At 36.5% G+C, this 25853-nt stretch overlaps 3 protein-coding genes, 1 long non-coding RNA gene and 1 pseudogene across 14 annotated transcripts; 2 read left to right on the forward strand and 3 right to left on the reverse strand.

Annotated features, from left to right (window-relative positions):
• The first annotated feature begins 728 nt into the window (after positions 1-728).
• On the forward strand, positions 729-3704 carry LOC116303233 (uncharacterized). Its single transcript, XM_031712773.2, has 2 exons — positions 729-807; positions 2332-3704. Exon 2 carries the CDS (start codon positions 2358-2360, stop codon positions 3615-3617), a length of 1260 nt encoding a protein of 419 aa, XP_031568633.1. The 5' UTR covers positions 729-807; positions 2332-2357; the 3' UTR covers positions 3618-3704.
• Positions 3705-3818: 114 nt separating this feature from the next.
• LOC116303028 (monocarboxylate transporter 11-like) lies at positions 3819-9228 on the reverse strand. Of its 2 annotated transcripts, XM_031712669.2 has the most exons (6): positions 8914-9228; positions 7931-8044; positions 6751-6930; positions 5707-6290; positions 5005-5377; positions 3819-4605 (listed from the first exon to the last, which is right to left on the reverse strand). In XM_031712669.2, exons 3-6 carry the CDS (start codon positions 6920-6922, stop codon positions 4388-4390), a joined length of 1347 nt encoding a protein of 448 aa, XP_031568529.2. In that variant the 5' UTR covers positions 6923-6930; positions 7931-8044; positions 8914-9228; the 3' UTR covers positions 3819-4387. The 2 variants fall into 2 exon arrangements, with proteins under 2 accessions (XP_031568529.2, XP_031568367.2); XM_031712507.2 differs by lacking the exon at positions 7931-8044 and having other exon boundaries at positions 8914-9227.
• Positions 5577-20061, forward strand: LOC116303421 (uncharacterized). Of its 9 annotated transcripts, none has more exons than XR_016121816.1 (9): positions 5577-5740; positions 5885-6294; positions 6793-6894; positions 8393-8484; positions 8586-8679; positions 14083-14181; positions 15828-16025; positions 17723-17798; positions 18195-18602. It is a non-coding gene; the product is annotated as an uncharacterized LOC116303421 (long non-coding RNA). The 9 variants fall into 9 exon arrangements; XR_016121814.1 differs by having other exon boundaries at positions 5578-5740; positions 5885-6319; XR_016121815.1 differs by lacking the exons at positions 5577-5740; positions 5885-6294; positions 6793-6894; positions 8393-8484; positions 8586-8679 and adding exons at positions 19442-19482; positions 19696-20061 and having other exon boundaries at positions 14041-14181; positions 18195-18556.
• LOC148904987 (uncharacterized) lies at positions 9764-11145 on the reverse strand. Its single transcript, XM_089040695.1, has 2 exons — positions 10745-11145; positions 9764-10346 (listed from the first exon to the last, which is right to left on the reverse strand). The coding sequence occupies exons 1-2, from the start codon at positions 10986-10988 to the stop codon at positions 10129-10131; spliced, it is 462 nt and encodes a 153-aa protein (XP_088896821.1). The 5' UTR covers positions 10989-11145; the 3' UTR covers positions 9764-10128.
• Positions 13915-21145, reverse strand: LOC148904988 (uncharacterized; annotated as a pseudogene). The gene is made up of 11 exons (XR_016121810.1): positions 20951-21145; positions 20428-20543; positions 19757-19870; positions 18919-19184; positions 18252-18434; positions 17713-17968; positions 17266-17346; positions 16678-16737; positions 16150-16191; positions 15798-15871; positions 13915-14476 (listed from the first exon to the last, which is right to left on the reverse strand). The product of XR_016121810.1 is annotated as an uncharacterized LOC148904988 (transcript).
• Between the last annotated feature and the right edge of the window lie 4708 nt (positions 21146-25853).

Consider the following 25853-nt stretch of genomic DNA (forward strand, 5'->3'; position numbering starts at 1 on the left):
AAACATGTCATTCAAACTAAAAAGTGTCGTGTTTGTTATAAAAATAGTAGGAAGTCTGCTTCTAAACCGTATACTTATAGAATACCCCGCAAATCATATGCACATACTTAATGACCATGAAATCTATTGTTGTAGCGTCGTTCTTCAAACAGTTCCGACAACTGCATATCATTTGCAGGGTATTCGATTATAGCTTCCCGACCTTTTAATAAACCAATTCTGATGAAAGCTGTTGCATCTAGTCTCCCCCACAGCCACTTTCTCAGGGGAGAAAGCGTTGCGTACGTTGCGTGACGACACTGAAAGCAGCTGTGGGGAAGACTAAACCCAGGACGCCCTGCTAAACCTCATCGCGAAAGCGCTAAATCGGAAATGTCTAGTCTAATAAATAGGAAAAAACCGGTTTTCAATACAAGTTTTGTAAGCGTAAGTCTCACCAACGCGACAAACAAGTTTCAAACTGGTTTATATGTCTTACTTATTTCCTTTGCAGGACCGTAACCAGGGGGGGGGGGGGAGCACAGGGTGCACGTGCACTCCTCCCCCCCATAAAAGCTTAAGGTCCGCTCATCTATCTCCATTTGCTTTAAAATTACATGTAAATGTTTTTATTTTATTTTGGATCTCTTTTTCTTTCTTTTTTTCTTTTTCTTTTTTCTTTTTTCTTTTTTTTATTATTTTGGTTCTGTGCACACCCCCCCCCCCTGCAAGATCCCTTGTTTACGCCACTGCTTTGATCGCACAAGACATGATTCAAAGCACGTTGGAAGCCAAGCAAGAAAGTAGTCAGATTATTTTCTCTCTAAGGTAATGATTCTAAAACATTTACATTCTTTATTTTTCAGGTGACTCCAATACAATCTATGTATTAAGAATCTTTAATGAAAATTGGTCGATTTTGAAGAAAAAATAATACTGAAAAACCAAACTGTTAAGAAATCCGGCGGCCGGTATGGCAAACGGGACGTAAAACTTCGACCGAGTTAAAAACAATATCCCTAAATTCACTCGCAATTATAGTTATGGGTACGGGCTCGACTTTCTCAAGAACTAGAGTAGCTTCAATATTTTTGCAGCCAAGAGAATACCCCCGAAAATCTAGCATTTCTTTTCATATTTTGCGATTTATTTAAGCTTAAGTTTTGCCGTAAATGGTTTTCGTGTTACAGTGTAAATACAATGTAAGTCTTATGATTACTGTGAGACTGGTATTTCTACGTTTGAATAAGAATATTTCATACTGTTAGTGTGATTTTTAAGGCTAATTAAAAGCAAAACCCACAAATGGGATATGACCCATCGACGAACTGTCTACCGAAGCTTAACATTTGATGACGGCGAAATATTACAAGAACCTGTTTTACCGGAATACTGTACTCGTGACGTAATTAGTATTTCAAGAGCCGTCAGGCAAAAGAAAACAAAAAGCCGCCATATTTGTTAATACTTTCTAATTGTATAAAGCTTTAATGGTTTTGTAATGCATTTTTAAAGGCAATGTTTATGGTTTTTAACCAATCAAAAGCGAGATTTATAAGCCACTACCACCGTCGTTGCCACCAAACTAGATGGATCATCTCAACAAGTTATTATACATACAGAAAGTATCAGCTTTTATGCACATTTATTGAAATTTTAAACAAACCAGGAAGTAAAGAGCTTTGAGATTCAAGTATTTTTCACACTGTGTTTTTTACGATTTTTTTATGGCTCGGAAACTGAGGATTTTTCAGGGGCAATTGCAAAATGTATTCAATTTATGTCATTTCAAAGCAACTCATAAAAGAAAATATTGTTATAAGCTAAAAATTCCAATACTTGCGCTAGAATCAGTTTGTCAAAATAAACTAAAACACTAAATATTTGCACAACCAATGACAGTTTGTATTGCATTAGAAAGGGATTTTAATTTGATCCAAAACAATTCTGTCTGGTATGCATATATTTTTCTTATCAAAAAACATCTGTCAAGGCATCTGAGTGGGTGTATTTTTAGAAGCTGTCTGCCAAGACAGCTAGAGAAATTTGTGAGACATCGTGTATGGCAATAATAGACAAAACGGTAATCTCTCACTAGAGTTTCTAGACTGTTATTAGTAGGCAAGCAAGTCTGATTTGAATTACTTCTATTCTATTCCCCTTACTACATGTGATGACTTATTCTATATTCTATCCCATCCCATTCCTTTCCTATTCTATTCTATTCTATTCTATTCTATCAATACATTCTATCTTATTTTATTCTATTTATTTAAATCAATTTCGTTTTGATTCATTTGATTCATTTTTTATTTATTTCATAAATCTAAAGGCACCTCCATTTTCTTCCAGGTGACTCGTGGCTTCTTGGCTGTCAAATGGAAGCGATGCAAATAGTCCAAGACCCATTACATAATCAAATTGTTCTCGAAAAACAAGTTGTCGATGGCGAAACTTTGTTGGACGGATCAGAGACCGAGTCCTCTGATGTACTCACCTTAGGGAGTCTGTACGTACAGGATCTGCCAAATGGTTACATTCTGCCCGAGAGACCATCCTCCTTTAATCCCAAGGCAAAGTTCCTGAACGATGAGCGATATTTTATTCATGATTTCCCACCCTGGCCTCTATTTTACATAGAGCGGCTAAAGCCAATCCAACTGTGTCTAATTGCAGGGAACGAACTGCCGATTCTCGTGCGATATAAACCAGGGGAACAGTTGAAGAAACACTGGAGAAAGTGGCTGCCATTCTTTCCTGATGCTGATACTCGTGACTTAGTTACCGAGGACACTGGTGATAGTAAGTTTGTTACTCTATATCCCTTGCAGTGGCTTGCGAGAGGAAAACATGGTGTCGATCCAGATGTTCATCACAAGATGCTCAACAAGAATACCATCCCAGAAATGGGTGCCAGTTGCCCAATCCACATGAGTGTGAATGACTATACCGTGCCGTGTATGATCAAAGCAAGCCATGGGCTGTCGGGAAGAGGGACCTACATGGCCAAAACAATGAATGAAGCAGAGAAAATTATCCATAAATTGAAAGATGAGGCACGATGCTTTGATCCAAGTATCTCTGAAGTCATTGAAGAGTTAACGGGAAATTACTGTGTTCAGTTTTATCTGTTCAAAACTGGTGAAATTCGTTGGCTTGGTTGCTCCAAGCAGGCGGTTACCGAGGACTTTAGTTGGAACGGGGGATACGTTGACTGGAACGAGCAGGAATACCTCAAAGAGACCTTCTTGAGAACTGTGACGCCTGTTAGAGAATATCTACACAAGAATGGCTACTTTGGGGTCGTTGGAATCGATGTTTTGACCAGTAAAGAGGGGCACTTTGTAGTAGATGTCAATCCCAGGATCAATGGAAGTACAACACTGCTATTGATCGCCCCCCACATGGCAGTCAAGGGGTTCCCCTCCTCTGCTCTCCTCAAAATCCCCAACATTAAAGGCAACGAAATCGAAATGATGGAAATGTTTGACAAAATTAACTCACTAGGGGAGGGGATCGTCATCAACTTGGCAAGTGTAGAGTCTCCGGATGGACGAACCTGCGAAGGACATGTCTGTATGTTTTCCAAAACACAGAGAGGAGTTATGGATCTTAAAAGCCTCATTATCAACCAGTAATTATTCTCTGTTTATATGCTGTAAAAAAATTTATAATTTGTTGTTAAATGCCCTATTTCACTAAGACGTCACAGCTTGTTAAGTGGGGGGAGGGGGGGGGGGTGGGAGGGGGAGGGGGCAGAATGCATCCTTTTATCCAAAGCCTTCTCAGCTTTGGTGAGAAGGTCTGGGTATGAGAATGAACAGAATGGTTAAGAACAATAATTTGAACTAATTTTAATCTGCAGCTGGACTGCTAGTCTAGATGTCTCTGGTTTTTGTACATTTTATAAATCGGGGTTTATACTATAATATAATATACGGTCTTTGGTAACTATTACTGCTTTTCTAAGTCCTAAAAATATAATGATTTTCGTCATGTAGTAATAGGGCAAAGACGTCATAATAAAATAAGGTAATCATTCATGAGAATATAGATATTTTTGTGTTTTAACTTTGTTCGGCAGTCCTTCGTTATGCTACGGCTCAAGTATTACCGCTTTCACCGGGTATTAATCTATTTTGCTATGCTAAAATTGTAAGATATCCTTTGGGCACGACTGTAAAACTTTGTAATTAACTTTAATTGAAAGTTAATAAATGGTGTGCAAAATATATCTCTGTCGTACATACAACTATTCCGAGGTTTAGGAAAAAACTGGGTCGAGTTGCCATTACGGGACTGTTTTGATGACTCATTTTCAAACATTCCCACAATGCATTGCAATGCCAACTCGACCAAGTTTTTTTCTAAACCTCGTAATGTCTATTCAGTTCCAAACCCCGAAAATTCATACGAAACTAACATTTATTGAAGATTCTGCGTTAGCGAGTCGATAACCAATCATTTTAGATTGCGATTTATTGCGATATTCAGATTCAAATTTCATGGCTTTGGGTTTTGAGCCAAAACAAAGAAGGCAAAACGGCAAAGCGCCAGCGAGCATGACAACACTGCCAAATGTGAAGAATGTACGAGTATAGGAACCAAAATAATCGGCGATAAAACCTGCAGGAAAAAAAGGAAAAGTTTTCAACAATTTGCAGAAACAAATTTTATATTGCATACTGAAGGCGCACTTTCGAAGAGGTTCAGGAGGGAAGAAAAGTTTGAAATTACTAAGTGGGAGAGAGGTGCCCGGACAATAATGAACATCGCGCAAAAACAAACAAATGTATGGTGGTACCGTAGTAATGAGTAAAAAGTTTAAACTTATGTGGGAGCACGGAACAATGCATGAATGGATAAAAGTAAACCTCCTTCCCTCGCTCCTTCGCTCTCTCCCTCGCTCTCTCCCTCGCTCTCTCCCTCACACCCTATTTCTATGCCTCTTTCCCTTCCTTCATCCCCCTCGCTCGCTCACTCCCTCCCTCAATCTCCACTCCCTCCTTCCCACACAAGACCTACCTGCCAAGGGTGGTCCCAGGAATAAAGCTACTGCTGAAAAGACATAACCAGTTGTCCAACCCACAGACGCCTTCTTGAGATCAGTAAAGCAGGTTATATAAAACACGGCCTGCGAAACCGCGAAAGCTCCATTGGCAAATCCATAGGATATTGCAAAGATGATAAAATGGGTGTAGATTGTGGCCTGGGTGAATAACACCAGTGAAAAACCAATGAGAAAACTAGATAACTGGAGCCCTTGCATTGGAGTAAGCCATTTTCTTTCGATGATTTTTCCGATAACAATCCGCGAGAAGGTGGAGAGAATGCCGATGTAGATGAAAAGTAAAGATGACTTGGAGGCTGATATCTGTCTGTCCTTTGCAAATGTCACCTGAAAAGGATCAATGTTAAACGTTAGATTATTTCCTTCCTTCCTTCGTTCAGGACTGCCTTCTTTCGTTCCTGTTTCGATTCCTTCCGTTTTCCTTTCTTCCTTTTATTATACCTTCCTTTCGTCCTTTGTTCCCTCATTCTCCCCCTCCCTTCCTCCCACATATATTCTCATTTTGATGGGATTCCTGTGGTATTGGGTATAGCGCGGGCGCATCAGAAAGGTAGCCCATGGAACACTACACCACAAACATAAATAAATACACCACGAACACTTTATTTTACCCCGTTATTCACTAAAAGCTGAATAAAAGTTGCTAGAATACTAACCAGGTGAATCATTGGAACATAAAGACCAAAGAAGGTAAGAAAAATTGATATCGTCCCAACAGTATACTTTGAGTTTCTCCACAATGAACAGCACATTCTCACATGCGATTCATCACTCTCTTGTTCCTTCACGTTAGTACTTTGTTCTTTAATATTATTTTCTACGTTTGGGTCAAAGAAAATACACAGTAAACCAGCTAAAAGCATAGCCCCTGCCATTACACGGAGGGCACCTCGCCAGCCAAGACTATCGACAAGAACTTGCAGTATTGGACCGATGATAAGAACGCCTATACTTGCACCAGAAGTCGTAACGCCCACCGCCATTGGAATTTTCTTTTGGAAATATTTTTTAATGGAAAGAGTTTGTGAGTTGATAAGACAGCTTCCAAAAAAACCAAACGAAACGCCATAGGATATGTAAAGAATCCAAAAATCTGATGCAAAGGAGCTTATGACGATGGCTATAGCTGAACATATCCCGCCAAACATCCCTACTGGACGTTCTCCGAACCACGAGATGACCTTTATGGCTACTGGACCCAGGAGAAAGGAAAAACCAATGGCCAAGGAGCCAATCCAAGCTGAGTAAGGCAATAGAAACTCAGTCAGGGTAAATGGGTTAGCGGCTTTATTCATTCATTCATTCATTCATTCATTCACTCACTCCCTCCCTCCCTCCCTCCCCACGTGCAAGCAAACCCTCCCATCCTCTGTCAATCCCTCCCTCTCTGCCCCTCTCCATGTACTTGCTAATCCTCCCTCTGTCCCTTGTCCTCCCTTCTTCTGTCCCTCCCACCCTTTCTCTCTTTCTTCCTACACATGCCTGCTTATATTTTCCAATCTTAAAGAAGGTTAATTTAAGGTGATGGGGGGGGGGGGGGGGGGGGGGGGGGAGGAAGATGTTGAATTTCAAAATAATTTAACATTTAGGGGCCCTGTTAACATCTTCATGCCACTCCTCATTATATAAATTAGCCTTCCCTTGTAGACTCGCCACTTTTCAGGGTTTTCTGGTCCTTGAGAGTAGCTTTCTTTACTTACCAGTTTCACCTCTGCTTCTCTTGAACTGTTCACTTATTACAGGCAAAAGAACACCAAAGCTTAGCAGCAAGCCAAATAAGATCAAATTATTGTAAAAGACCACGAAACATATCAACCAAGAATATGGGCTGTCTCTTTTATAAGGTGAGCCTTTGTCTTTACACAATACCATCTTGATTTCTAATGTGGATAAAATGTGAATTAATTACAAGTTTTTGTTATTGTTTTATGTTACTGCGTAGATGACAGTGCAACTACTGTAACCGGGGCCACTTAGGGAAGGACCATTCAATTTTTGTGGGGGGGTTGGGCAAAAACCCCAAAAAAATTCGAGCACAGCTTTAAAGAGTGGAAAAAAAACGTGCATAAGAAAAGTTCCAGAAAAAAATTCCAAATTTCAAAAATCTAATGGTTCGTCCATTAGACCAGTTAGACAAGAGAATTAAAATAATGCTTTGGGTAGAGGAGCAAACCAAAAACCTAGACTGCACAAGAATGGTAATCAATCCAACTAGATAGCCATTGTCATTTTCTCATGATATTTTGAGAGGCTATTGTTTTCTGCTGCTTTCTGATTGGCTCCACTACCCAAAGCTGGAACGCATTATATTTATTCTACAATTTAATTGGTTCTCACTGTCTAGGTGGCCCCAGTTATAGTAATTGCACTGTAAGCATAATAACAGAAAAAAATTAAAAATGGATGAAGGGAAACCTGTAGAAAAATCTTTGAATAAAGGGAGAGACCCTTATAATTATCGTAATCCTAAATGAAGGTGTATTACTTAATAGGAAGGTATAAATGTTGGTTCTGGATAATCATTTTATTTTGTCATTTAAGATTAAGTTTTTAATATTTGATATGTCATCTATGATGGTTTTAATGTTCCCATTTCATCTGTTCAGATCATGAATACAAATTTCAACACCTTAGCCTCTGATAAGGCCCCTTCCCCTTCTAATAAGTCCACAGTCTCAAAGCTTTATCTATGCAAGGCATTCTCAGCAGTATCCCAATTGGCAATGTTAATGATGGAATTTATTTTATTCTCAATTTAAAGGAAGAAAGGTTGTAAAATGTAAAAAGGTTGTAAAATTGGAAATACGAATGGGTTTTATTTCTAGAGGCTTTAGTAGCAATAGTAAACAAAGAGCGTAAGGTCAAAGGATTTAGACCTACCCGAAAATCAAAACGACAATTGACACTAGTTGACTTGATTTCTTCGTACCGTTTTCGTTCCTGTTGTGTTGAGTGAACTTGTCAAAATATCTAGAGATATCAGTTTCATCGGATCTGAAATCCACCAATGGTAACAATACAATCGATACTTATGTGTATGAGAATGTATATGAAATATATATTTGTACAATTGATACTGCACCTCGAAAATGTAACACTCTTTTTATTATTTTTTATCTATTTTTTATCGTGTAAGGATTTGATACTAAACCAGAAAGATGACACTTTAAGAGGCTTTTCCTAAAAAACTATCCAGATGTCCAAAAATTGCGACAGCATAATTTAAAAAAATATCTCAACAACACGAACACAAACCAACTTTTTATAGACATATTTTGGCATGATTTAGCAGTATATCTAGCAGGACTTTCCAAATCAATATTTTGCTTATTCTTTTCCCAGACAATGATCGATAATGATGACAGACGTTTCAGATCATGTTAGGAAACAAGACCAGGCAAAGAAATTTTAATCAAATCATTCACTATTTTTCTGTAAGTAAAATTTATTATACACCACTACTTACAAAATAGTACATAAGTATTAGCTTAAAAATGTTAAAATCGCAGATACTGTTCTAATGTTCTGTTTTCAGTTGAAGGACCTTTACGCAGGCAATGACCTTTAATACCAAGTAGTCTTCTAGAGGTCTTTGGCATTTTAAAGTAAAGGTAGAACGATTTATTTAAGTAAGTTATATTATGTGGACTATTTTTTCATGAATTTTTGGTTATTTTTTCTGTCTTGGTTTTTAATATTTTAATATATTTTTTACGACCGTCCGTGACCTTCGCGGCATGCCAATTGTTTATACGTTACGACCTATCAATGTGCTAAAGGCAATGTTCATAACTTATCGTCTAAATGGCATCCCACATTAGAAATGTCTAATATTTTCTGGTTCTACAAATCACTAGACTTACCTTTGATCTGTTCAGTTAGAGATTCGAACATGAAGATCTTGAAGGTGAAGAGGAGATTGGTGCTTGCCTAAACTGTTACCCAGTTTTTTTTGTTAAAACATGTATTTTTAGTAAGTACGTGATAAACTTGACAAACGTGTTTGCTCATGTGAGTCAGTTAACAGTATGGGGAATTCCTGATATATCGTAATGACTACCCGACTATCATAGAAAAGTGATCTTCAAATGGAGTGAAATATATTAACCTATGAATTTGTTATTTCTATTAGGTATTGAAAAAAACTTTGTTCTAAAGGGATAGCTCCTAATAATTCAGAGATCAAGTTACCATGTTACGTATTGCTACGAGCGCTCTGATTGATTGGAAGGCTATCATGAATTTTTTATTTTAAAATAATAATTTTGATTAATTTGGTGACCTCTGTCTTTTTTTTTTTCTTTTTTTTTTTCTTTTTTCCCCCCGGCTAATTAAAATCAGGAGGTAGTCAAACCTAGGTTATCAAGTTTTTCGCATCCAAATTTTGGTCCAAGCTTAAGGAGCGATTACACGGAGCAATTCTTTCTGCCGTTTGTCGCATGAAGCATTGCAGCGTATAACCTACAGCACAATTTGAAAAATTTTGTGAGACAATTTGAAGCAATCGTTGCCAAAAGTAGAATTCGTATAACCTACAGCACAATTTGAAAAATTTTGTGAGACAATTTGAAGCAATCGTTGCCAAAAGTAGAATTCGTTTCTACTTTTGGCAACGATTGCGTCTCCGTTCATTAGTCACTATGACTCACAATGCATTTTGGTCTTGGAATGCACTATACAGTATTCAGTATTCAACCTTTTTTGAAATTTATTCATTTATATATAATATTTGAGGGACTACGCACGCTTTGATCGGTCAAAACTATTGAAAAACCATGTTTACATCAGAGAACCGAGAAACCCTCTGCTTAAACGTTTTTTTTTTAATTTTATAAGAGCAATATAAAACGTCCGCTAGTCTCTACATACTGGGATATACCTACACTATTCGAGCTGTAGAGCACTCGAGAAGTCAAAATAAGCCATTCCGAGGTTGAGGAAAAACTGGGTCGAGTTGCCATTACGGGACTGTTTTGGGGGACTCATTTTCAAACATTCCCACAATGCATTGCAATGCCAACTCGACCAAGTTTTTTTCTAAACCTCGTAATGTCTATTCAGTTCCAAACCCCGAAAATTCATACGAAACTAACATTTATTGTAGATTCTGCGTTAGCAAGTCGACAACCAATCATTTTAGATTGCGATTCAAGAACGTATTCAGATTCAAATTTCATGGCTTTGGGTTTTGAGCCAAAACAAAGAAGGCAAAACGGCAAAGCGCCAGCGAGCATGACAACACTGCCAAATGTGAAGAATGTACGAGTATAGGAACCAAAATAATCGGCGATAAAACCTGCAGGAAAAAAAGGAAAATTTTTCAACAATTTGCAGAAACAAATTTTATATTGGATACTGAAGACGCACTTTCGAAGAGGTTCAGGAGGGAAGAAAAGTTTGAAATTACTAAGTGGGAGAGAGGTGCCCGGACAATAATCCATCATCATCGCGCAAAAACAAACAAATGAGTTGTGGTACCGTAGTAGTGAGTAAAATGTCAAAACTTATGTGGGAGCGCGGAAGAATGTATGAAAGTAAACCTCCTTCCCTCGCTCCTTCTCTCTCTCCCTCGCTCTCTCCCTCGCTCTCTCCCTCCCACCCTATTTCTATGCCTCTTTCCTTCCTCCATCCCCCTCGCTCTCTCCCTCGCTCTCTCCCTCAATCTCCACTCCCTCCTTCCCACACAAGACCTACCTGCCAAGGGTGGTCCCAGGAATAAAGCTACTGCTGAAAAGACATAACCAGTTGTCCAACCCACAGACGCCTTCTTGAGATCAGTAAAGCAGGTTATATAAAACACGGCCTGCGAAACCGCGAAAGCTTCATTGGCAAATCCATAGGATATTGCAAAGATGATAAAATGGGTGTAGATTGTGGCCTGGGTGAATAACACCAGTGAAAAACCAATGAGAAAACTAGATAACTGGAGCCCTTGCATTGGAGTAAGCCATTTTCTTTCGATGATTTTTCCGATAACAATCCGCGAGAAGGTAGAGAGAATGCCGATGTAGATGAAAAGTAGAGATGACTTGGAGGCTGATATCTGTCTGTCCTTTGCAAATGTCACCTGAAAAGGATCAATGTTAAACGTTAGATTATTTCCTTCCTTCCTTCGTTCAGGACTGCCTTCTTTCGTTCCTGTTTCGATTCCTTCCGTTTTCCTTTCTTCCTTTTATTATACCTTCCTTTCGTCCTTTGTTCCCTCATTCTCCCCCTCCCTTCCTCCCACATATATTCTCATTTTGATGGGATTCCTGTGGTATTGGGTATAGCGCGGGCGCATCAGAAAGGTAGCCCATGGAGGTTACTACTTCATGTAAGACCTCATGAAGTGGTACTAATAACTCTTGTTTTATGGCACTAATACCTCTTGTGTTGTGGTGTGTGTGCTGGTGTCTGTCTCCTTGTGGCTCCGTTGGCGTTTTCATAGCTATCGTTACTGCTTGGCTTACTTGAGGTGATTGGCTTACTTCAGGTGCTTCACTTACTTGACGTGCTTGGCTTGCTTCAGGTGCTTCGCTTACTTGACGTGCTTCACTTACTTCAGGTGCTTGACTTACTTTAGGTGCTTGGCTTACTTCAGGTGATTGGCTTGCTTTTGGTGCTTGGCTTACTTCAGGTGCTTGGCTTACTTGAGGAGCTTGGCTTGCTTGAGGTGCTTCACTTACTTCAGGTGCTTGGCTTACTTGAGGTGCTTGGCTTACTTCAGGTGCTTGACTTGCTTCAGGTGCTTGGCTTACTTGACGTGCTTCACTTACTTCAGGTGCTTGACTTACTTTAGGTGCTTGGCTTACTTCAGGTGATTGGCTTGCTTTTGGTGCTTGGCTTACTTCAGGTGCTTGGCTTACTTGAGGAGCTTGGCTTGCTTGAGGTGCTTCACTTACTTCAGGTGCTTGGCTTACTTGAGGTGCTTGGCTTACTTCAGGTGCTTGACTTGCTTGAGGTGCTTCACTTACTTCAGGTGCTTCACTTACTGCAGGTGCTTGGCTTACTTTAGGTGCTTGGCTTGTTTGAGGTGCTTGACTTACTTGACATGCTTGGCTTACTTGAGGTGCTTGGCTTACTTTAGGTGCTTGGCTTACTTCAGGGGATTGGCTTACTTGAGGTGTTTCACTTACTTGAGGTGATTGGCTTACTTGAGGTGTTTCACTTACTTGAGGTGCTTCACTTACTTGAGGTGCTTGGCTTGCTTCAAGTGCTTCACTTACTTCAGGTGATTGGCTTACTTGAGGTGCTTGACTTACTTGAGGTGATTGGCTTACTTCAAGTGCTTCACTTACTTCAGGTGCTTGGCTTACTTCAGGTGCTTGGCTTACTTGACCGGCTTCACTTACTTGACGTGCTTGGCTTACTTGAGGTGCTTGGCTTACTTCAGGTGCTTGACTTGCTTGAGGTGCTTCACTTACTTCAGGTGCTTCACTTACTGCAGGTGCTTGGCTTACTTTAGGTGCTTGGCTTGTTTGAGGTGCTTGACTTACTTGACATGCTTGGCTTACTTGAGGTGCTTGGCTTACTTGAGGTGCTTGGCTTACTTCAGGGGATTGGCTTACTTGAGGTGCTTGACTTACTTCAGGTTCTTGGCTTACTTCAGGTGATTGGCTTACTTTCATTGCTTGAAGTGTTTCAAATATGTATGTACATAAATGTTCAAAGATATGATATCTGGGAGAATTGAGTTTCATATTTTCTTCAAAGTTTGAACATAGCAAACAAGATGGTATATGTAAAGGCAAACAGAAAGTTCAAAAACTAACCCTCCATGGCCAGAGGTTTAACAGTATTGAATTTAATATAAGCATAGTTAATGGCACTCCATTAACCAAGATATAAGTATGTCCATAGCTGCCATAGAATGATTGTCAGGTCAATTTATTCGCTCCCGTATAAAAAAATATTTTGTTTGAAAAGTCCTGAAAGTTTTATATGCAAATTTTCTTTCTTTTTCCTTTATGTCAAGCAAACCAAATAGGAAGGTTTCTTGGTTTTCGTAGGGGATAAAAATTTCATCTCATTTGTTTGCGAAGAAACCACCGCTTCCTCCCCCTTGTTATGATGCCAATTTTTTTTTTTTTTTTTTTTTTTTTTTAGCTATCGCTATCATTATAACTCGAAAATAACTGCACTACACATACCTTTATAATAACATACACGAAAAAAAAAGCTCAACTCGGATTGGCAGTGTTGTTCAATCCTCGATTTTGATTGGATAATGAACAATAGAACAACATTATAGCCAATGAGATGTCAAATTTATATGACGAAAAGTTTGAGGAATATTTGAAAGCAATGGCAGACATTTCATTTCAGGTAAGTATTTGTAAAGAAATTTCGAATTGTATTATCATAAAAAACTAAATAACAGCTCAAAAGAAGGAAAACAGAAGTAACTGTACATAATTATGGCTGAATTCACATCGCATATAGATATGTATCACAGAGAATAGTCTTTTTAGAAATTTTATACCGGAGACAAACGACATATGATCCGCAAAAAAATACTTTAGACTTTTCTCAGACCTTTTTTAAAAATTTGTCATGCTCAAGACCTCACTTTAATATTTTACAGCCAATTTATGTCACATGAATGACATGTAGTCATATTTCTTGTTAAAATTTCAATTCAAAAAAACATTTCAGTAAGACATCTTGCATGTTTTTTAACACGCAGTCATGACCCTTTGCAGCATGCATTTTGGAATTAAGCTTAATCCGTAGACAAAACGATAGGTACCAGAGTATTCCCAGGAGATTCGAATATATTGTTTTGTTATGTCCCCCAGATGGAGCTGCTTTGACTTTGATGCAAGGGGAATATTGCCAGAATTTGAGGGTAGATGTAGACTTTGAATTTAAGAAAAAGATGCTGAAAGTCCAATATATTTATTAGTGGTATTATTCATGCATGATTCTGAACAATTGATTTTTAGAGCATGTATATGATTCCTTAAATGTGGTATTCTGTGCTAATGGAGTATATAAAGTGATATTTTACTCATTAGGGACTGATCTATGACTGTATTATGTCCTTTTAGGGGTGCTATTTTCAAAATCAACTGAACGTGGGGGTGCATTTCTTGAAATTTTAGAAGTACTGGCTCTCAACTGAGCTGTCTAGAAAAGGAAGATGATGGGTACATTTTTAATTGATATATATATATAATATATAAATCAAGTTGAACTCAGAAAATCCATAGATTTTAAATTGGTTTTCATGAAGTATTCATGTTTGTGCAACACTTTTTACCAAATGTTTAGTCGGAATACATTTTCAGTTCATAGACATTATGATTATATGGCAATTGGTATATAGAAATTTGGCAGTCAGAGGAATTTTTCTTGTCAATTATTTCTTAATTGGACAGTATGGAGTACTATTAATTACCTATTAATTATATAGCTGCCTAATTAATCCCATATCAATAAGACCTGTGGAATTAAGAAAATAATTGGACAGTTACCTTTATGGGATTTATGAGAAGCTGTACAATTAATAATTATTAATGGGCTTTAAGTACAATGTATATCCAGTGTATCTGCGAATCGAATGGTAGTCTACTATATCAAATGCTTCAAAATAATTCTTAATATAAATACAGCTACCTAATATATATATATATTTATGAAACATTAACTTTTATTAATTATCATAATGAAAATTTTGGATTAAAAAAAGGGTTCAAAGCATTATTGTTATTAAAAAAATATATGATAATGTTATTTTTTCATTTACTAAATGTGATTCAAGCTGCAGTTTCCAAAGTTTCTCCAACCAAAGCTGCCTCGACAAATTTTCCACAAATTATCCAATAGTGTTTGAGTATTTAAACAATAGATTAGCGGCAAATTTTTAATTCAAATGTTCTTTCATTTTTCCGGTTGGTAAAACTAAATGATGAAGAAGAGCTTATAATATGTTTTCTTCGCAGATTAGTGATTTGTGTCATCAATTATATAGAAAAATAGTAGTATATTAGAGACAGTATAAAACACAGTCTTTATGATTACAGTTTGTTTCTGCCTGACAAAGATATTATCAGGCTGACGCTGTTAGATCTTATCACTATGTTGCTATGCGACAGCACGTTCATATTCGACAACAAAGATGCCGGCAGTCTTCTAAGCCGTGTAAACCCATGGATATTTGTCTGATTTGTAGCAATTATATTGTTCAGATTCCTACTTTTGATGAAACCCTTTTGATTGGCTAATTTGTGGAAAATTTGTCGAGGTGGCTTGGTTTGGAGTAGTCACACTGTAAATACCGTCATGCATATTGTCTGTTCCATGAAACTTAAAATAAACTTAAAATATGTTTCATTTAGTTATTTTTCTTATAACTACCACATCTACATAAAAACGTTTTTTGGTTCATTGACTTTTTTAAAAATATTTTTGTTTGAAATGCAAAAATGGAGCTTGATGCATTCATTTTTTTTACTTAATTATAAATGCTTATTTTATATTTATTATTAGAGGTGCTGAAGTATTATTAAAAGGATATACCATGACCTAGTTTAGTCCTCGAAGAATTAATGAAAAGTACTAGTGAAGTTGTATTTATTGAAAATGGCTTCCTTGAATTATATACCACTCGTGCTAAACCTTTGTGGCAAATTTATCCACTTTCAGCAAAGGCACATGATACTTTTCATTGATTCTTCTCAAACATTGGTTTTTCCTATACCAACATCTTGGACACTAAGTGAACTAACTATGAACTAAATCTAATTAATTTTCAATTATATGCCTTTTTTTTAATTTGTCTTTTCCTCGGCAGATGTTTGATGGCCAAAGCATCTTGCAAATTCTCAACTTCTGTTCCTGTTATAACAGAGAAGAGGAAAAATAGTTATACCAACAGCATAAAAAAAACAAGCAAACTTTTATTTAGTATGGGAAGACAATACGCTGAATATGTCAACAACTTTAAGGCACTAAGAACAAAACCTTCTGTGTCTCCCAGTTAATACTCAAGGTAAGCTATGCGAGCTAAAATACTTTCACAATTTTTTTTTTGCACACAAAACTGTCTATTTTATATATTAAGAATTTTCAAAATTATTAAATTATTTGTAAATTAATTATAACATAATGCTTACTTTTTCTCTTATGCCTCTTTTCGTTTTGAACCAATAAAAGTCCTGAAAAGAATAAACATGATTATTGTTTGTTAAACAGCAAGTGTTAATTTATTCCTAATGAATTGGTCCCTTTCATGTCATTAAATCTTTGGTCATTAAATACCAAATTATGACATATTTTAATTACTTTAACAAATAAAACAGCTTTTTTGAATGTAAGCATGAAATACGGTACTAGGATCTAGCAACACTTCATGCATGTAGATTGTGTCAGCACAATAGAGTAAGTTTAATCTTATGTGACTTATACTTATAAAGACATTGAGACAAGGTAACAAAGATGAATGACAATAATCCCAACGGTTAAAATTTATTTTATTCAGGAAAGTTTTCAGTGTCTTTCTTTGTTTTAAATACTAAGATATTCATTAGTAGGTTTAATTTGTGTTAAAACAATTGAGACTACTTGTTCTCTAATTCTAAATTAGACTATGTTTCCGTTTTCTTATGAGTGAAATAGATTTGGAAGTGAGGTAATGTACGTACCTTGGCCTACAGCATCGCTTGCTGCATCCACTTCTAGGTCCTTTCCTACTTGAGTTGATTCTGTAGAGGGAAACGATTGCTCATGTGAATCATTCAGTGCATTTTGAAGTTGCTAGGTACATAGTTCTTAGCATCCATCTTTTGCTGGGGTATTATTTAAGGCAACATGAACCTACAGGGGCGACTATACCAAAAGAACATCAAAAATATAACCCAATAGTATTTATGTTATACCTTGGAGAGCGAAGCCAGAATGACTTAGGGGGAGGGGTTACAGGGTAAAAAAGGAAACCAATGAAATGAAGAAAAATGGTGCAATCAGTGAGGATCAAAACGACTTAAATTTGAGAGATTCAATAATTAAGCAGAAAGCATTAATAAATGAAAGTTTTCAGAACTTGCATAGTAAACTGTAGTGACTTCCTTTTTTTTCTCAAAAGAGAGGGGTATCCATATATAATAACCTAGTAATAACCCCCTGTAACCTTTACCTATGAAAATACTATACAGTTGCATTATAGAAAAGCACAAAGGAAATATTAATAATATTTCTATTTTTAATATTCCTCTAAATGTATATCAACCTACCAACAGTGCTACTTTTTGTTTGCAACATAGGGGTTGCACTTGAATTGGTTTTGGCACTCGATTTCTGAGTGCTTGTGAATGCTGTAAAGAAAATAGATCTCTTCATTAATTCCTGTTGCTTCGTTACTCTCTAATAATATATAAATAGTTAATTAAAAATAAACCTAACTTCCCTCCTTCATTTACATCCTGATCTTAGATAAAACACATGTTCAAATATTATAAATGGGTTACATATGAGTTTATGAACATTGGAAATAAGGTCTAGTGCAGGTACAGGTCTACTAGCTATTTCTAGAATTTAAATTGCTGCAATAGAACCGAAGTGATGTCACAAAATTATTTTTTGATATCTTTTTTACTCTATTACTTATACTCTTATTATTACATAACTGTGATATTTCAACAACTTTGCCAACTTAGTAACTGAATAATTATATTTCTTACCATTATCTAGCTTGGCAAGCAATTCCTTGGAAAGTACTTTTCTTTGAATATGAATACATCCAGAGATCTGTCCCCTTCCTTGGAAGGTAAGCCTCCCACAGCAACCAATCTTAGCATTTCTTATGTAATGCTTTAATTGATGCTCAGTGACAGAGGTAATTCCAGCAAATTCAAGTGCATCCTTCGTATGAAAACCAAAGCTATCCCCACACATACATTTGGTCAAGACAGTTTTCCTTATGAAGAATCCCCTTGTCTGAATTCGAAAACAAACAAAAAAAAAAACAAAATAAAAAGAAAATTAATAGAAATTGACATAAATTCACTATTTACAATCATGAAATGATTTTAAATTGGGTATCGAATAATTTAGAGTTAGGTTGAATTGGTTACATTACGAAATGCAAATTAACAAATTGACTTCAGTTTTTCTGCGTCTGTCCTCTTATTAACAATAAATTCATTCTATTCAATTCCATTAGCCTGGGGGAGGCTACAATTCCATCTACCTCCAACCTCCCTGGTTATCAGGAAATTACCTTTTCTGGTTGAGAAGAACATTCTTCAACAATTGCATTGATGGCACCCATCATCTCATCAGCCTTGATATCTAATGCACTGCCAGGACTATCCAAAAGCTCAAAATGAGTTGGAATAACACATTCCACAAAATACTTCTTTACTTGCTCAAAATGAAAAAACAGTGAAAGTTTCTCCAAGATCTGTGTATGGAAATAGAATAAGTTAAAAATGGATAAATCAGTTAGTGTTGGAGCATGGAGAAGAAATGAGGTGTGATGCATGGCAAGTGAGACTAAATAAATGAGGGACAAACATATTTAAGGTATAATGAATATGAGGATTACATTAAATAGGGAAAATAAGTTAAATTACAGAGAAGTAATAATTCACATTGGATTTTTCAACACATGAGAAAGGGAGTGGCAGTAGCTCTTAAAAAGTTTCCACTCGATTTCCATATTGAATCTTGGAAGCTGAACACCCTGGAAAACAAGCTGAAAAACCCACAAAAAGGTTGAAGAAACCCACAAATTAGCACAGATGAGATCAACCAATGACTTCCAATTAATGACAATGCTGGGTTGCTGTGTTTAACTTATTTTTAAAAATTATAACATAATTATTATTATAGACTGCAGTATCTCTTTCAAATTCAATTTTAATATATAGTCAGAATTGAAGTACCTTTCCTGTCGAAAATAAGATGAGCGCATAATTAAGTTGGCTGTGCATATCCAGGCTTGTTCTACTTAGAAGGGAACAGATTTCTTTAAATATTTCATCTCCCCTCATTTTCTTCAAATTCTGTCTGTAGCTCTAACAGAATCCCCACACTTAACACCGCTCTCTCCAATAATGGACGTATCTTTGATTTTAATTCGAGGCAAGTTTCAAGACTTTGTTCTGCACTTATTGGAGAGAACGGTATTACAGCAATTCTCAAAAAAACCCTAAGCAAACACAAACAAAAAGGCAAATTGTTAAAAGATTGCAGATTCAAAATTAGCATTTTATAATAATCTAGCTGACACATAAAAATCTGTAAATTCCGCAAATGCAGTTAATTTACTGTAATTTCATTATGAAACAGTGTTTTTATACTTTAATTTGCACTTCATACTCTGTAGACTTTTTCTATGTTAACATTTTTTCAAATTGATGCTGCAATAACTAAGTATATATATATCTGTGACATTCTTTTTCACAGGTCTGATCCTTAGCCCGCCGCAGTGCACTGGTAACAGTTAGGTAATAATATTGATATAGCAAAAACTTTGGATATGTCTTTGGATATATGTTTGATTTTGCACTCTGAGGCTCATGTGCTGCACAATAGAAATTCACCAATTAAGTTACATAGTTGTCCTGTCCATAATTTTTTCATCTAGCTTATTTTTAACAATAATTTTGACAGCTTTTCTAACAAGTTAACTTTCAATTTAAATTTTTTACATTTTCTAGGACAATACTTCAATATCTATTATATTGAAACAATTGTAAGTCAGATTTTAGTGGACAATACCTGGCGATTTTCTCTTGGTCCATTTTTTTTCTTCTGAGACATTGCGGATTCATCCGTCATTAGAGGTATCGTTCTTGATCCCTCTTGTATTGCATTTGCTGTATTTCTTTGAGCCTATTGATATTGTGATATTAAAATATTAGCTATATTTTCATTAGTATAGCAAATCTCAAATTGGCCAGCACACTCTATATTCATGTTAATGGGTAAAATAATTCGAATGCCTTTGACTTTCTTTGAACAATATTGTATGTAAAATTTCAGTTTGTTGAAGCCTAACCAAAATATATACTTCCATTAACTAGTTTGATATGTTTTAATGTTTTAAATGATATGTTTAGTACTGTACTTTGAATCAATTGGTAACCATGATCATCATCATGCATGCATAACCCCCAACCATATAACCATAACCCCTACCATATGGCCCCCTATTTAATGTAAAGTTGTGTTTCATGTGGTCAATCGATCAAAACTCTATGAAAAGATTTCTTAAAAATGACTGTTAAAACAGATTTGAATAATTGGAATAAAAGAAAAAAAGGTGCACAATATAGAGCTTTCTAAACACCCAGTCTGATAATGTAAGTGATATTTTTAGACATGGTTTCTATAATGTTATAGTACCACAAATACTTCTCAGTTAGTAAATCTCATATTATATTACTTACCTGATTGAAGGTCTGCACTGTTAATGCCTCTAAGATTCCAAAATCGGAGACATCGTCCCACCAAAAAGGGAGTGTTCTACTGCCAGCTTTTTTTAAGATGCCTGCCTGTGTGCATTCTAAAAGAAAAGAATGAAACAAGCTTAGAGAGGTGAAAACAAATTGTTACTACTTCTTGCCATAAGCTATAGCGTGAAGCCAGAGGAGAGAGGACATAACCAGGAGTAACCACCCAAATACATCACGACCCAATTGCAAAATGTACGTAGAAGTGTAATTCCTAAGATTTGATTAGCTATACATTACTTACATGACTTTTATTTGCATATCCTATCATTATCCCCCATTTGAATTTTTAACTGTGATCGAGGCCCAATCATAATATTGTCTTACAATATTAAATACTGGAAATACAAATTAAACCATTCACTTCACATAGAAAAATAAATACCGAAAGAGTATTGTCCATTATGTTTTATACCATAAGTTTACTTCAAATTTTGAAACAATTGATTTCATTAATTACCTCCAGTCCTTTTAGACTCTTCTCCGATGATGGACATGGCAACCTCAACTGCAAAGGACTTCCCTGAGACGGGAAGGCCATATGCCATTACCAACTGGCACACCATCATACATCTTTCTAAGTTGCTCATAATGGATTCCCACACCCATCCCTCCAAGGATCAGAAGGGCGGGTGGGAAATTCTTGCCCATTAAACTCGCCTTCCATCTCTAATATCTCTTTTATAGCTCACCCTCATCTAACAAAACCGTCCTGATCCCTGAAAACTAGATTAATGATTAACTGTACCATATGGCGTATGTTAATTTAAAATCTGCGTGCTACATAAGATGAGTCTCTATAGACTAATTATTGTACTAGTGATTAATAATTAATTATTTAGATTGTATAGTACCTTGTTGTTGGAGGTAGATTCATTGTTTGCCAAGTTAAATTTATGGTGACTGACGGTTTCCTACTCAATTATTCCCCCATAATTTTGTTCATAAAATCCATTAGTATTATCATGTCGTACGGGGTCTAGCATGGAATATGAATCTCCAAAAATTAATGCAGCTGAAACCTAATGGAATAATCTTTCTTTAAGACATCTGATATGTACTAAAGTTTCATGGCATAGAACGTGTCTGACAAATTGATCAGATCAATTGTACAAAAAAATTGTCTGTGAATGAATGGTGTAACACAAGCCAAAACCACAGGATCATGACATATAAATAAAGGCAAGAAGACAACCAGATATCCTACAAGATATGATTCTACAATACAAAAAGAGTGTCTGTACCCTTTAACCTACACTTTCTAATTTATTTTCATATTGCCTTTAATAAAAAGCCAATGACTGTTTTTGGAGAAAGGCAGAGGAGTCAATTTCATAGCACCCAATCTGCGAATGGGATGCCTTTCTATCAAGCCTCCTAGGCCATTCCATTTTGTCCCCAAACAACATGGATTGTGTTACCTATCATCCATGTTGTGGGATACGTTTCTCTCTGTAACCCATGCCTGGCAGCTGTGAAAATCAAAGTAGAATTTTAAGGTAGGACATATTTTCGACAACCCATTTTAAAAAGTGGCACTGCATCATTTTTATGAGTTTGACTTTTTTTCTCTTCCGGTTTGAAAGAACTTGTGATAACTAAGTAAAATATCACTTTCTTTTTCAATAATTTTGATAAACCATAAGTAAAAGTGGCTCTAAATTTCTAAATGTTGGTACTTAATTGATTTTCATTGGTTACAAAAAACTGGCAATTATAAGATAGATTTAAAATGTAATAAGTAATTTGTTTGTCATCCACATGGAAGTTTAATCATAAGCCATACACTACGGTCTCGAAACATCCTATTTTCAGTTTAACTCTTTTTCTCTTATTGTGAATTTTACATAACCATAAATAGAAGTCTCATTTAGATCACCCATGAAATAAATGAACACTTTCTCTGTTAATCTATCTTGATACACCATTTGTTCCACAATTCCCGTGACTGAATCTAATGGTTCCGTAATATATGTCGTTTTATTTTAGTTTTCATTATAATAACTCACCTCAACTGGGAATACCTCGTCGAGGATTACTCAATTTCACATTTCGTTTTTATACACAGAGCCTTTGAAATAGGGGGGTAAAGTACTGTTTTCTTTAGAATGGAACAGTCCACATTTCTGGACGAAAGTCAGTGCCTTGTTTAATATGCCTGACATCTGGGTTATACATGTCTCCATGTCAAATAGAAGTACTGTTTACTATAAAGAAAAAACATATGTAGCTTCATGTTATCTATTAGGCGTGTAGAATTTCTTTTGCGCAGAATTGCGATCGTACTATCTTCTGCATGGTCGACCACTATGAAACGTGCTTACTTTTCAGGCACAGTTAACATCCTTGTTTCTCTCAATGCCGTTGTCCGTGAATAATGTGACCGTTTACGTTTATATCATACGTCGTAAAGTCAAGTGTTTGCGAAATCAGAAAGCTCCCGGTTATCGACTTAAAAAAGTATTTCAAATCATTCAAGGCAAATTGGTATCAGCTAGAAGAAAAACAAAGGTTAATGCATAGCCAAAGCAAAGCGCCGTAAAATATATAAAACCCAGATTTTGTATATGACCTAATCTATGTGTAGAGTATTATCAAATATTAAGAGCTTGTATCGTTCGTATTCTAATTATCCATATCGAGTCCTGCATGCAGTGACCTATATGATATAAAACTAGTCAATCAAGGATACCAGGCTCTTAGCATTATATAACTTGTTAATTACACGTATAGTCAGTCGATAAAGGATCAACTATGGAAGCGGATATCTGCATTCACGGTTCACTGCAGGTCCGACCCGAAATGGGCGTATAAGTAGAAGGGTGATAATAAGTCGAAGCGCGGGAACTTATTTACCGAAGACGCGAGGCTTAGTGGGGTGGCGAGGTGAAGTATTTCTATTGGTTAAACACAATGAACGGTTGATGTATAAGAGTCGTTGGCGCGGCGGTCATCAAATGTTATGTTATCGTCTGGCAACGGGGCACCATCGACGTGCGCGTCGCGCTGATTACAGGTGAATATACAGTCAGGGATAAAAGACGTAAGTGTGTGACCAAGGAGGTGGGCCGGATTTATGCATATCTAACATCCACTAGTGTAACAAATTATTAACGTTGTTATTACGATCTCAGACATAACGCTCACCGGTGCAAACACAGTGTTATAGATATTTCTAGCCTAGCCTTTTTTTGCATGCCCCATTAAAAAATTACTTGGCAATATAGATTTCAACGATGAATAAACTTTTTATCAAGATATTTAAAAATTAGCTAAAAGAGGCACATTAAACATTAATTGCCGAAATAAAACATTCTGCAAATATCATTAAAGTGAAAAAAGCAAAAAAAGCAAAATAATCAGCGTAGAGTTCAATCTTTAATGATTTTGCTTGTAACTAAAACAGTGTAATTTTTTTCCACGTGAAATGTAGCAAGAGACTCCCCACCCCCGCCCCCCGCACCACCATGAGGTTTGCCCCCCCCCACCCCCGAAGTATAAGTAAACAAATACTTGTTTGATGAGATTTAATTTTAGAGTGGTGTTCATATCAATCCCGGGAAATAACGTTTTAAAGCATGTCTAGTACTCATTACACACTCTACATTGTCTTCGTTGTCGTCTATGGGTTTATCCCACTATTATACCCTTTAATGAGCTCACAGGATGTCAGGCAAGGATTAGGAAAACCACGAGTATATATAATAGGTCTATGGAATATCACACATCTTTCTCTTAAGCCCCGTTTACACTACAGATTTTTGCTTGCGATTTTCTTGCGATTTGTCCATAATATTACATGGATACATAATGACGAATGTACTTGTAAACAGCATAAGCTTTGCAGGATACTATGGTTTTTGGGGAGAGGACGTCTCTTTTGAGGATGAGACAAAATATTTTCAATGATTAACCCCCTGAAATTCCTACAAAATCGCCAAGTGTCAACGGGCTTTAAATATCCATATTCTCTATTTTGTGTAGTTCTGTTTGTTTTTAAAAAAACGTATACTGAAAAAATACTGAAAACTATGTTTATGTTCGCAATTTGATCTGGTACCTTATGAGTCGCAATATAACGATGCATGACAAACTCTTTTCTTCTTTATGGTGAAATCATAAGTTCTTACTAGAACTGTCCTCTAGCCCTTTGTTAAGCCCGTTCCACTACGATTTTTGCAGCGGTTTTTGCTGCGATTTGTTTTTTTGGATTTTGTTCATATAAAGTAATGTAAGAATTTACTTGTAAAGTTTTTTTGCAGGATCCAAGGTTTTCCTAGACGGATGCCACTTTTGAAGGATAGAGGACAAAAGATTCATATTTTCCAAAAATTGGCCAACAATAATCTAATCTCCCGCAAAAATCCTCCGTCAAAAAATCGCACCAATGTATAAAGCGGAGCTTTAGGATGGCGTTTGATGTGTTTTCCCGGGAGTGCCCTAATTTTTAGATAGTATATAACCGCAAAACGCAATCATCCATTCCCTCGACTGTCAAGTCGCTGTCGCTATCGTATCAATATATTTGCAAAAACCAAGATTAACTGCCAAAAGAAATAACTATGGGCGTCGTATGATACTTTTAAAAAATACAAAAACATTGATTTGATACGCGCAAAAAAATACAAATTGTCATTTAAAATCAAAATTCGTAAGAAGTTCAAGTCCGCACATGACATATAGTAGCGCCAAGTTTTTCGATCAAAAATCAAAATTACTTTTTTTGTATTATCCGTGTTATCCTTTGAATTTGTTGACATATCTCTTTTCCAAAGAGTGCGGTCATATATGGTGTCTAAATAAACATAAGCCAATCCACTCTGAAGTAAGTCAATGAACGCACTTTGACGCAAGCCAGCACCTGAATAAGCAATCAACTGAGATAGTGAAGCAGCCCCTGAAGTAAGTGATAGCACCTGTAGTAAGTGAAGCACGTCAAGTAGCCAAGTTCACCTCACGTAGCCAAAGCATGTCCAGTAAGTCAAGCACCTCAACAGCCAAGCATTTCTAAGTAAAGCCAAGCCACCTGACGCCTAATGAATGCCCTGAGAAGTACAATGAAAAGCAACTCAAAGCAAGTCAGCACCTGAAGTCACCAAGCACCTCAAGTAAGGCCAAGCACGTCAGTAAGTGAAGTCGGGTCAAGTAAGCCAAGCACCTGAAACCGATAAGACCACGCACCCTGAAAGTCAAGTGAAGCACTTGAGAGTAAAGTCGCCCTCACCTCAATAAGTAAATTGAACGCCCCTCCAGTAGCCAGCGACCCATGAAGATAAGTGACACACACGAAAGTAAGCCACACATCAACCTGAAAAATACAAAGCCAAGCAACCGAAAGCAAGCCAATCACCTGAGTAAAAGAC

The sequence above is a fragment of the Actinia tenebrosa genome, unplaced genomic scaffold (assembly GCF_029948245.1).
Source record: "Actinia tenebrosa isolate PJP-AT-01 unplaced genomic scaffold, QUT_ActTen_1.0 PGA_scaffold8__29_contigs__length_14323225, whole genome shotgun sequence".
Lineage (NCBI taxonomy): Eukaryota > Metazoa > Cnidaria > Anthozoa > Actiniaria > Actiniidae > Actinia > Actinia tenebrosa.